The sequence below is a fragment of the Pygoscelis adeliae genome, unplaced genomic scaffold, assembly GCF_000699105.1.
Source record: "Pygoscelis adeliae isolate BGI_AS28 unplaced genomic scaffold, ASM69910v1 Scaffold86, whole genome shotgun sequence".
NCBI classification, from domain to species: Eukaryota; Metazoa; Chordata; class Aves; order Sphenisciformes; family Spheniscidae; genus Pygoscelis; species Pygoscelis adeliae.
In genome coordinates this window covers 2607458-2620913 of record NW_008824930.1, presented here as the reverse complement: position 1 = coordinate 2620913, position 13456 = coordinate 2607458, and the positions used below count along the sequence as shown (strand labels likewise).

The following is a 13456-nucleotide window of genomic DNA, read 5'->3' as shown; positions in this document are numbered from 1 at the left end:
TTCAATATTAGGGACATGAGATCACAAATCGAGCCCTGCACTCAATACGCAATGCAAGAGCTCCCTCGCCCCACGTCCTTTAACATCTAAAATGGGATATGCGACCGTGTCCGCCATTCTGGTGAGGTACCAGTTCCCACCTTGCTCTTCACCCTCCTTCGCTAGTTTTTGACGACAGGGCTGTCGCCGTCACACAAACCCAAACTTGGCCAAGATTCGGTCAAGCTTTGACTGGGCTATCTGAGTAAGGTTAGTGTCCTGCACCAAACACACCTGCACCTCCCTGGGGCAGCCGGCTTCCGGGGCGAGCTCCCACAGGACACCATCAGGCTGGTTCCAGCACCAGCTTCTCACAGCCGCACTCGGCCTAAGCTTTGCGACCTTGCCTGCTGCAGCTCCGGCTCAGCACACCCCTCTACTCGCAGCCAGCTAGTCCCAGGTGGTACAATGCAATTCTTCTTCCCCTCCTCCCAGCCCAGCAAGATCACCTGAACTTGTGTTTTCCTTCACACAAAGAACTTCTGCTGTACACTTCCACCAACAGAAAGGAAGCTGGAGGATAAGTATCCGTTAACTTTATAACATCTGTCTTACTAGGAGACCGAAGAAAGGCAAAATAAAAGCTTTGTGTAGACCACAACTGTGTTCAGAGAAAAATACGTACTTAAACGCTTTTTAAAAAGCAATCAGCCCAAGTGAAAGCATTATGATAGAAAGCAGGGTGTTTCCATTTAATACCTGAAAGTATGCTAAAATTGTTCTGAAGAACACAACGAACACGCGCCTCCTTCTCCAAAAAGCCTAAAGGGCAGAAGTTGGACGTAACAATAATGTTGAAGTAGGGATAAAAGATGGGCTGAAAGTGGATGAAGTATTTTTTGCACAAAAAGCACACTAACTACAACAGTCAGAGTGAACTTTCTTCACCTCTATGAACTCCTAGGAGCTCACATATTACATCGTTAAAAATCTGGACTGTACCTAACAACGTATGCCAGGTGGCGAGTAAAGCATCTGCTTCCTTTAGTACGTTGAAGTACAGCAGCTATTCTAAATTTATTCGCATGTAAGACTCATGGACATGGGGGCAGGGAGCAGAATTGATTTGATCTCTGTTCCCCTTCATTTTCCATCCCTCACTTCCACTTCATTTAATGTATTGACTCTCTCAGTTTATTCAATAGAATACGGGCAGGGGACCCAACAGAAAAGCAGTATTTATCCATTGTATAAGTCTAGATGAAAAATTGTCAGCTGTCAATTTTGTATTTAAAATGTAAGTTAAGTCAACGTACTGCACACCACAGCAGACCCATCGCTTCTCTCCAAAACAAGGATGGAAGATACAAAGCAACATCAGTTTTTCTGCTGTTTGTCACTCAGCTTCCGCAGGAACAGTACGTGACTTGAGGTGCGCACGGCCCTTGTGCTCAGTCCTGCACTTCTCAGTTCCACATACAAGCCCGTTAGGCGAATTGTTTACATACCCAATGGCTGCAAACTCAGCCCTTAAAAGGCCTCTGCTTCAGAGGCTTCTGTCGTACATTTAGAGCAGCGGCTCTTTTTCAAAGAGGTGTTAAGTTTTAATCTCAAGAATATATCACAATTAGAAGACATCAAGATTTAAATAATTTCAGGTCCTTAAATCATAACTACAACTTTTCTATGAGAGGTCAGTGAGTTGCAAATGTTAATTTCTTTCCCCTTCAGTGCTACTTGGGTAACAGTAATTCAGGGAAATTTTTTTTGCTGTCCAAGTGCAAGCAGCAAGCTGATAATTACTTGTTTTACATACGTTGCTATGCTTTGCAGCTTTCAAGAAACAACTAACTTGAACAAGGATTTCAAAATTAAAAACTCAAAACATAAAGCTAGGGAGAAAACAGGGCATAAAACAAGAAACAAAATACCGTCAGATGAATTGGTTTATTTCCTTGTAGCTCCCAGAATTTTCAGTAACAGATCAAACTAGTTGCTTTAAAAGGCAAAGACAACATGATAAACGTAACACTGAGTACATGACAGATGTCATTAAGATGTGTCTAAAACATATTTTAGAACATGAATACACATTCTCATTGTGTAATTACCTTTCACAATAAAAGGAAAGTTAACAAACAAATTAAGTAGAACAAAACAGGAGAACTGGGAGTTTTGCACGTCATTTCCTCCAGAATATTTGGAAGAAAAGTAGTTTTTATAATCTTATCCCTTTTGTAAGAAGGCCTTCTAAGAGGAGCCAATGATCCGTGTATGACCGACATTTCATTTAAATAAATTTTCACTCTCTTGTTCCGAGAATCACCTGCAGGGCGTATTTCCACTTCAAGCTAAAGGTGAAGGGTTTATTATTTAATTATTTTCCGAGGTACGTCAGCACTCCCAGCATCTGATGTCTTCTGTATTCCTTCAGTTTAAAACATGATGAATAATTGTAAGCAGAAACAGAACCTCCCACATACTCCTCCCAAGAGCAGAGGAGCTGCACCAGAAGTTTACTTCCATCTACTGCACTCCCAGGACAATGAAAACCCTGATGCTCTCCACAGCAGCTGCCAGCGAGGATTAACGTTACAGGAACAGTAACATGAACAGACACGGAAGTTAGTGGGCACGTGGTTATCCCATACCAGCTATCGTAACTGAAGAGGGAATTCTGTGTAGGTTCTGAATTTGTGACCTACTAACAAACAACTTTTATACTCCCTGGTTATCAAGTCTCTTTGCCATGATCCTCTCAAGGGGTTGAAAGGGGAAGAGCTCTTTGTTTTCAGTGTAACAGACGACTGGCTTCTAGATAAGAGATACCATGTCGGAAAAAAACCCAAAGCATTAGAAAACTTTAAATAACTTCTCTCTTATAGCATAAACCATGGCAGGCATTAAATTCTAACTGCAAAAGAATTATATTGCTTCCTGAGACCCAAGATTTGTACAAATTGCTTCAAAGTGGCATTACAAGTATCAGTCAGGACACTGCCAGCTTACTTTTCCAGAAATTTCGATTAATCATTCTGTCATTATTTCAGGGAGCAGAAGGTCAGCTCATGTCTTACTACAGAGCCTCATGTATCTTCTTAAAAGAAGTAAATTGATAGTTTTTGCATTCCTATTCAGAGTAAGCCCTTCAAAAAAAAGCATTGCAGAAGTTTCCTTTTTTTTTCATGGGCAACAAAAGCCATACTTGCAAAATTTTTACTCTTTAAGCTAGTACCTATTTGATATTTTACTTCAGGTGTAAACTTCTAAAACATGGATTTCAAGTTGTTGCAGATTCAATAATGCAGTTTCCATCATCATCCTGTTTCAAAATGGCACTGGAAATCTCAATAAGCAGCACAGGTTTGTCTGCCGAAAAATCACTTCTTTACAGCATAGTCTCTTGGCACATTCTGACTGGAATATTATAATGTCTGTCATCTTCAGTTATGAGAGTCACCACAGGCCAGTCCTCCTCTGGGTCATTGGGATAAAGTGTGATGAATTCATCAGTACTGTATTTATACAATCGATACACTTGGATGGTATACTGCAGAGCATAAGCAAGGAGAAACATTTCCACCTGCATTGGAAAAAAGCAGAAATATGATGTGTAAAATTAAATACACCTTTTACAAGATATTTCTCATAAAAATACTATACTAATACCTATCGAATGTGATTTTTCAAAGAAAAAATATGAGGAGAAGTAAATGAGAATGCATATACACGAGCATCTCTAGTTCAGCATCTCAATCATTCAAGCCATTCTTAGCTTGCTGTACAAATACCTCTAAGATACCATGCCTTCTAACATGGAGCTCTTCAGCCCCAACAATGGCATAGTAGGGTATTAGTCCTAAAGAAAAGCTACTTTATACAGAGAATCCCACTTCCCTACTGCCACGAACAGGTAGGAAAGACGTTCTCCCATATCAGTATTCATCCTGTTAAGTCACTAAACCAGACAAGAATGGGTTTCAGGCACTGATTCTTTCTCTCTTAGAGGGTACTCCGAACTCTCTAGCCAAATAAAAAGCAGATGGAAAGCCCTTGCGAAGCCTGTTGATACCAGAAGGAATTCAGAGAAAGAAGCCGGAAAGGCTCTCTCGTCTACTACAGTGACAAGCATATCCTGTTCTAAACAACAATTTACAAAGAATATCACCGAAATAAATATAGTCAGCACAAAAATACGCAACATTACTTATCGACTAAACTAGGCGGCAAAAAAGTCACCAAGTAATCAGCTAATTTAACAGTACCAGCAACCTGTCCCACCTATACAAGAGTCATCAGATTTTTAAGCTAATAAACACAAACAAAACATAAATACTTCCATGTTTCTAGTGTCTATAATCAAGTAGTGAATTTAACTGCAGTACCACACTTGTAACATATTCAATGGGATTTTTTTAAATGGATGTCCTAAAATCTTTCAGATTATTCAGCTCATTAACCACTACCTTTTGTTTTGGGGCTTGTGATATGCATATCATTTCTGCAACATATAAGGCAGTAAGTGTCATGAGTTCATCAGAATTCAACCAGTATATGTACTACACATGATCTTCTCTTCATAATTTGAGTATTAGCTTTTTAAAAAAGTCATGATAAAAGCTAACAGTTGAGACTAATACAAATGTTTCTATTAATAGAATACCATACTTCCAAAGAATGATGCTACCTAAGTGTCAGCTGTCACACACACACAAAAAAAAAAGATGTTTAAAAGGAAGGCCTTTACAGACTCTTACTACAGGCATGCAGTTCTACCGTATTTTTCCCCAATGAAAGACCAGACAAAAGCTGGATGATTTCTTAAACCACTTGAAACAGAAATCTCCAAAACAGGAAAATAACACCGTAAAAACAATCTCTCCTTACTTGTTCAAGGCCTCCACTGTGACCAATATGATTCAAGTGATTATGCATTAACTGACAAGGGTCGCTAGATGTATCCCGTGCAAAGAGTAACCATGAGAAGACAGGAACCCTCCTTCCATTTTTATCATCATTGTATAATTTGATGGCGGTGTTAAGCATCAAAAATTTCAGTGCTTCATAGAGACTATACTCCTCCTCTTCATTTTTAAACAATTTATCACAAGCTTCTTGTTTCTCAATGGGATCCTTGATTTCACTTATATTCTTCCACTATAAAAAAAAGCCACACACATATAATACATATCAATAGCCATCACCGTGCAAGACCTGCAAAAAGCCACTTGCGAATTGTCAGATGCACAGCACAGGCACTCAGAATTTAGTTTATGAAGGACTTTGTGCCTTTCTAAAAACACTTGAGAATATTTCCACAGCTGTAGTCCTATCAAGGTCACGTTGAGTTAGTCTGATTTTTGCTTAAATTAGTCCTTAAGCAAAGCAAAAGAAGGGGACGTTGGAAATTGCTGCAAGGTGACAAAACAAATATTGGCATGGGACAATAAGCAATAATATAATAACCTGTTTGTTTCCCTTATCATAAATCCTACATCCTTCATATTCTTTACATTTCAGCTACTCAGAACGCATATTTCATTCCCACCCTCAGAAACTGCTTGAATGCAGCCTTTAAAATATTCTTAAAAACCTCAAAAAAAGAGAATATGCATACACAGTAAGACAGGAACAACTGAAGAGGTTTTAAATAGGTTCCCGACTTTCAAGGAGACGGAAAGATGGGGCTAGGTGAGATACTACGAACTCCAAAAGGGCACAACCAGTTTCCTGTTACATTAACCTAGAATAAAAACGTATAAACGTGGAACAAAAACTACTCCTTTGAAATTACTTCAGCATTATTCTGTAATTTTTTTCCTTTCCATGACCTGTTCAAGGTAGCCACAACATTTATCCATAGTATACATCATTCCTTCAAATAAATACAAGACACAGAGGCAAACTGTTATTCTGTTACATTCATTTCTTCATTGAAATGTGTCTAACAATAGTTTTCTGCAAAGCTTACAAATTAATTCCAGCATCAGGCTAATGCAATCAGTGGAAGACCAGAAACCTCCCACAGTTCTGAACAGACATTCTTTTCTTGATTTTTTTTTTTGCAGTATACATACAGAAAAGTGACTTTTTTCACTAGCGAAAGCATCCTTATGCTAAATTCACCACATCCAAAAATCTTTGTCATTTTTCTTATTTGCAAGTGACCAAGAATAAACAAATACTTTTCCAACCTTTTGCCTTAGAAGTATTGCACATTCTTTAATTTCATCACTTATTTCTCCCATCTTCCTGCCCCGTTTCTGTTTTAGCTGCCACTGCTTGATCCAGTCATATTTCCTCAGCAAGTTTTCAGGAAGCTGAAAGTTGAGAGAAGAGAAGGCAGCTTAAGTAAAAAATCTTGAAAGGAAAAGCCACCAACTTGCACATTATTATTTTACTGATTTAAAAAAAAAAAAAAAAAGATTTTGCACCTTAAAACAATCCCTCTTATGTTCTTCTGAACAGATGTTGTACTAAGACAACCATAATTGAACACAACTGGCTCTTTATAATACTTTCTGGGTAACAGTCAGAATGTTGGTCTATTACTATTTCCAGATCTAACCAATACATAAGCACTAGAAAAACTAATCACTCTAAGTTACTCATGGCTTTTCTTTTCTTCTTTTCTTTTTAAATTAGAAAAAACCCTCCAGGACCAGATCACAGTGACTGTGTTTGAAAGTGTCCCTAAACCAATAGAAGAGAAGGCTAAAGATGTGATGACATCCACCAGATAAGCCACAAGTCTTGGTGGAGTGCAAACTACTTAGTCCAGAACACACAAACTGGGACTGGTTTTCTGATAAAGAAGAAAACAACCTGGGGATCAGTTGATGCATCAGATCATACTTTAGCCTCAGAACTGCCTCTTTTACTGCTCGCATGCTACACCTGCTCAGGTAAGAGCTTTTACGCTTCTCTTGAAGGACATCCCGGCAGTTGCATGCCCAGTTTTTTTACCCTCATTTATTAACCCATTTTACCGCTAGAACTGGAAGAGCAACTTGTGTCTCACAGTGAATTAAATATTTGGCTAGAGCAGCACATATGCCACCAGCCATTACCAGCTAGTTTTCATTTTGTCAGGACTCCAAATTAGTAATATGTTCTCTTTAATGGCAACCAAGTATTTGTCAGATATACACAGACCTTCCCCCAGCCCAGCCTGGCATCCTGTGCTAATTGGACACATAGAAGTAAATAATCAAAGATTATATGCCAGTAACTTCTACAACTAGAAATGTGCATGTAAACACCGTTTAAAATTTAAAGAAAAAAACCCACAAACCAAACCCCTTTGTTAAAGTTGTACTGCTAGCTGTCACCACACACATTTCTCTTACACGCCTTCTCCTTTGATGCTTTAACAGTTTATCATTTCAGTCAGGTCGTTTTATAGTTGTACACCTTTTTCAAAAAAATGTTAGTTACCATATGACACATTTTCTTCTACGAATCAGTAGGAAGAAAAATAGGCGAACATCATTAAAAACTGCAAAGTACACTATTTAAAAAAGTTTGCACGTTCTTTAAAGGAGCACTGGGAAACTATCTTCTGTAGTTTGATAATGTGGAGATGGTTGTCAGCTGGGAGAATGTTTTTTTATAAAAAGGAAATCTTTTTACAATGTACTGTTGCAGTAAGAAACATTTAATAGAAATATTTTTATCAGTAATTACAAAAATATATCAGCAGACGTTTACTTAATGATAGTGACCACAATGAGAAATTTTAAAATGGCCTCTAAAGTTATACAGAAAGACAGTAAGAGCAGCGTGATTCTACCTGGACTGCTAGCCTACACACAGAGCCTGCATCAGCCGTTCCATCATTTACATTTCCAGCAGCAACCTGGACAACTGCAACCTTACTCCCCTGAAGTGGAACACTTTTGTATAGGCAGCTTCTTACATGTTTCTTCCATGTTCACTGATATCACCAAATGGACTTTGTTGACACAAGACAATTTCTGGAATATTCTTCTTCTACTCTTAGTAAGACACCTTGCTTTGCTTATCCATCAGTGCTCCATAAGAACTGTTCTTCATGTCAGGTTGGAGTCCCTCTTACACTTATTTTAAGTAACATTTAAGACACGGGTAATAACAGACATTCTGAAAAGCCTACAGCACCCAGTTTGTTAATCCACTTTCTAGAGAAACCACATATGGCACACAAGAATACATTTGATAATTTTTAAAAGCTGGTTGGGTTGGTTTTGGTTTTTTTTCAAATGTGCTTAGAATAAGTTGTCTATGGTTTTTGTGATTACCAGCTGTCTTGTGGGAAACCTCTTACTGCCATATTACATGCAGTAAGAAGAAACCAAGGGGACAATATGAAGACAGACAACTTATATTACAGTCAGCACTATAGTAACATTTATACATTATAAACTGGAAACTAAGGGGACCTAGACACAATTCCAAGTTGAAAGAATCAGTGTAAACAACCAACGAAACTGAACACTACCACTTCTCAGTTCAAGGGATATTGAGAAGTGAGCATATATATAGCAAAATAGAGAAATGAGATCATAAAATTATCAAATAGGTTTGAACCAACATTCCTCTACTGTCAGAAGATCAGAGTTTGACACGTACCATAGCAAAATCCTCACTCTGCAGCCAGCTTGGTAACTGGGTAGCTTGGCTTAGCGCCTGGAAAAGAGTTGCTCTGAGAGCACAATAGTTATCACCTCGTACTCTCCTTATAGATGCAAACTTCTGAGCAACTGCTTCATACCCCTAGAAAAAACACAAAATCCAAATAACATGAAAGCATTAATAAAACATTTTAAGGTCATGCGCTGGTATCATAAAAGATATTGGAATATTGGCATCCAAATGCTAATGCTATTTAAAAAAAAAGGGGGGGGGGGTTGGCCCACTACCCATTTTGGAAGTTAAAATGCTTTTATGTCACAAATTATGCTTTGGAAAAAAACTTCCTTAGTTCTGCTGAATAACAAACAAGAAACCAAAGAAATCTAAGTAGATAATTGGCTGTGGTATTTATTTGATGACAGAGCATAAACATCATTGAAACGTGGGTAGCTAACTCAGGTTTCAAAAAAAATCCAAACATACAAACATACATACACAAGACTATAAATCTAAAGATATATCATGCTTACAAGAAGTTTCAGCAATAGTTTATGCTGTTTACCCACTACGTGTCACATGTAGTTTGTTTCTGCCTCAGGGAAAATTTGTGTTTACACTGAAATACCTTGACACATGCCTCAGCTCATTTGTCCCCTCCCTGCTGTTCCCCTATGTACACTTTTAGCAGAAGCAGCAATGTTGAAATGTAACTTCTGAAGCTCAGCATGTCTCTTCAGCTAACCTAGCAAGAGCTAATGCCCTGTGCATCTGTATTTCTCTTAACTAATCTCCTGAAGGTGACAAATGGATCTTTTCATTTATGGAAAGTATTTTTTTAGGTTTACTCATACATACCACCAAATTTTCAAATTGTGTTGAAAAAACAAAACAACCAACCAACCTTATGCTTTATTTTCTACCATTCTAGCTCAAGATTAATATGAGAAAACTAGTCCAAAACCTAAAAAAAATAAGAATTCAGGAAAAACTGGAGAAAAACTGAGCCTATTCATTAAAGCTCCCCCTCTTAAAAATCATGCAATTCACCAACTTCAGTTATTTGCCTTCTGCCAAAAAGTTTGCTTATCTGCTCTGCCATTTCAACAGCCCACACAATTACCATTTTATGGTAATAAACCAAATTTAAAACTTCAATTGAAAACAGTAACGAAGAACAGTATTAATCAAAACCCTACACTATCAACAAGTAGCCTTACTAAAAAATACATTTTGAACAAGTACAAACAAAACCACCTTCTCAGTTGTCAGCCACTTCTAACACCAGACACTGGAAAACACTGCTATTGCATTTCCTGTTGTAAAGATTGTTCCCATAGGAAATCACCTACTAAACATACAAATGAAAACAAAAAGCCCAACAAAACTCAACAAAAAGAACTGATACCTTTCTCATCCTTTTTGCTACTGGTGTACTTCCTCTCCATTCTTTTCTGCAATACTCCATGATGTCCATTTCAGGTGCAACACTTAGTTTATACTCTGTCAAAATAGAATATGTAACATTATACAGAGAACTGTGAAACAGAACAACATAGAAAAAGCATTGACTTTCTAAATATACTCTATCACTTTAACATTGGTGCCAAAGGAGACTGGCAGCACAACCTATAGCTACTAAATAATTATTAGGATCGGGGGGGGGGGAACCAGCTTGCTCTGAAAATGACAAGTGAACAAAAATAATTATGCAGTCCAACAAAATACGGAACACTCCACTCCTCTCTTCCGAAAAATATTAATTGGCAAAGAGTAAAAATTAGTAAAGTACTCTTCATTTTCTTAGCAATCATAAAAATACTTGACGAAAGTTTCTCTTCTTCTGTCAGCTGCCAGATTATAAGGGAGAAAGATAATAGATCTGAGTAAGCCAGAAACAATGGTAGAAAAAAGAAATACAGTTTTCTCTTGGAATCCCAACAGCCTTCATTCCAAAACAGACAGCACTAAGGTTATCAAGGGATCCCAGCAACAGATGCTGCTATAATGACTATAAATCAGTAATTTTCAAGCACAACACTTGTAACGTAGGCTGTATGACTGCTTTCCAAAGGATTCACATTCTCTTGTAAAGTTAACTATAGAAACGTGGGGAAAAAAAAATATACTAAGAGCAACTAGTTTTACATAAAATTGATCTTTTCATGAATTAAACTGTACAATGTACTCAGTCATAAGTAACTTCTATTGCACACAAAGACATCTGTGCACAGAAATCCATGGAAATGAGGGTATCAAATCATCACAAATGTGCTACAATTAATTGTAATACTGTATTTGAAACGCCACACGAAGTTCGAATGTACCTGAAGAGCTTGTCTCACAAAGTAAGATTTTCTCTCTCTCTATTTCTTCTGCATCACGATACATGTCCTCCTCACTGCAGTAAAAATCAACACATACTTCATGTAACAGCACAAATCTTAGTCATTTACCTTTTCCCCTGTTTACAACTACAGGCAAGTACTTAAGTCTTTCTCCAATTATTGTTTCAACTCAATTTGCTTTCCATCTTACACATGTTCATAAAACCAACATGAGTTCTCAAAAAAAAAAGTTAAAAAAAAAAACCTCTCAACTGTTCCCCTCCCTTATTTATGACCCCTACGTTGGTAATGAATCACTGCCTGAATTTCTCTTCTGCTGGTTGTATAGAGACTACAGAGTACTAAAGTGCCTTTGTATTTGTAAATTTTACAGGATAAATTTGCAAAAGAGACAAGCCAAAATACATATTTGCTGAGCATATGAATACTACAACCTATGTATGCAGTTAAGAATGCATTACTCACCAGAGCTTTGTATCTACACTCCACTGGGGCTGAGCAACCTGCTTAGTAATACATGACAGACTATCATGATGAAAAGTAGGCAGCTATCTGCAAGCTGGTTTGAATGTTACTAACTCAAAGAAAACAAAATTCCAAGCGTGATCCAAACTGCAGCCTACAGGCTAACTGAAATCCAGACAAACATGTCTTCCTCGAACAATATGGGCTTTTTGGTCAAGGTACGCTGTCTTAAGAGTCAAATGTCTCCGTCTGAGCCTACATACAGAGGGAGGAAATGATGGCCTAAAAGGGTATTGTTTCTATGCATAGCCTAGCATCATCAATAAGAAATCTCGAAGCTAGGGTTGAGAATGGAGGTCCATACAGCATTCAAAAACCAGACAATAAATTGCACATTCCTTTAAACACGATTCTGAGTGGCATTTGTCATATAATTACATCTAGCAAATAAACTTAAAAAAACAACCCCACAGTTTCAGAACTAAAATACTTCAAAAAACCCATACACCACTGAACATATTAGTAAATCATTTAGGCTTACCACTAAAAGAAGGTTACATTGAAAGTTTGTATTTTGAAGAAAGTATATATGCAGAAAAGACCTGTAAGGTTATTATTCATTGCCCACTACTATTAGTAGCTTCTAATCTACTACTCAAAAAACCCCAAACCCAGACCACAGTGTGCTTGCAAAAGACCAGGAAGAAATTAAGGCAATGACCCTGCCCCATGTTACACTACTAAGAGAGGACAAGCAGTTAGGAAGACTGCAAGAAAGTGTTTAATGTAGCCAGCTGGTAATTAGATTACTCTCATTAAACTTGAAAGAATACACTGGTAAATTATGGCTCTGTATTTCTTTTTCTTCATATCCAAACCAGCTTACTTAAAAAAGGTAACATTTCTAATCTATTTGCATATATTTCCCTTGAGAACAAAAAAAAGTCTAGCAAAAAGACAAATATAGATTAATACCAGGAAACTGTTATCTACTGTGCAGTCATATGAAACTACAGTTTAGTTTTCACTCAAGTTTCAAACCTTTAACTTTCAAACTAGGTTTCCCGGGTGCTCAAGTGGCTGCTTGAAATCTGATTCATAACAATACTACATAATTATTAATTAAAAGAGAAGCAACAGATGCAGTAAATACTAAACACAGTACTCCATAAAAAGAGTACTAGCTGCTGAGAAGAAAAATCATAGAAATATTTATCCCAAGTCCTTATCCTTGTTACAGTGTGGCACTGGATAAACCCTGATTTCCATGCATAATCTTATGTCTCAGCAGATTAAGGTCCATTAAGGTTTGTGAAGAATTTCAAGAATACTTAATAGCCTTGAAAATACTAGTAAAAAACCCCAAACAACTCTGTACCTGACAGCAGCGATCTCTAGCCTAGCTTATCTATAAGCTAAGTATTTAAAATAGAAAGCCACAACCTCCCCCTCTGAGCATGAACAAACCTGCTTCTACAAAGGATCCCACGGGAGGTGGCAGCGCGGGGGGAAGCATTACTTTGGGATACATCCTCGAATACATTTAGGTTATAAAGCACAAAGAGAAAAAGTGCTCAATTTAGTAAGCTAGTGAGGTCACTCAAAAAAGACGTTTGGTGTAGAGTAAGCAGCGTCATGTTCCTTCTGCAGATATTACCCCATCTTCTTTCTGGGAGTTGACAAAATAGAACCCACAGATTCAGAACCTGACAGATTAACATCCAGCGTAAACGAAGTACTGCAATTTAACGGCGTTGTTCTGAAATCAAGGTAGCTAAGAGGTGCAATCCATCTGCACAGGCACTCTCATTTCAGAGTTGAAAGCGCATCTTAACATTGCTCTAGCACAGCAACTGTTAAGTAAATCTGTGGAAACAAGAATGCGGAAACTAAAGCCTTTCCCCATTAATCTTCACATTAACATTTGACAATAGAGTGAAAATAAAATAACAGATAGAAAAAGAATAATTAAATGAAAACATGCACGCACAAAAGAAAAAAAAATAGCACGTAGTGTTGTGTGTAAACACTTGAATTGTTGAACTAGTAAATCA

The 13456-nt window shown here is 37.5% G+C and overlaps 1 protein-coding gene across 1 annotated transcript in view; it reads right to left on the bottom strand.

Annotated features, from left to right (window-relative positions):
- Window positions 1–1907: 1907 nt before the first annotated feature.
- The window catches only part of OTULIN (OTU deubiquitinase with linear linkage specificity), a 14008-nt gene continuing 2459 nt past the window's right edge, over window positions 1908–13456 (bottom strand). The window contains exons 3-8 of the mRNA XM_009324990.1: window positions 10917–10990; window positions 9998–10092; window positions 8590–8733; window positions 6174–6299; window positions 4867–5136; window positions 1908–3562 (exon numbers count right to left, since the gene is read on the bottom strand). Coding sequence (XP_009323265.1) covers window positions 3368–3562; window positions 4867–5136; window positions 6174–6299; window positions 8590–8733; window positions 9998–10092; window positions 10917–10990 — 904 coding nt within the window. The 3' untranslated portion in view covers window positions 1908–3367. The remainder of the gene's footprint in view (window positions 3563–4866; window positions 5137–6173; window positions 6300–8589; window positions 8734–9997; window positions 10093–10916; window positions 10991–13456) is intronic.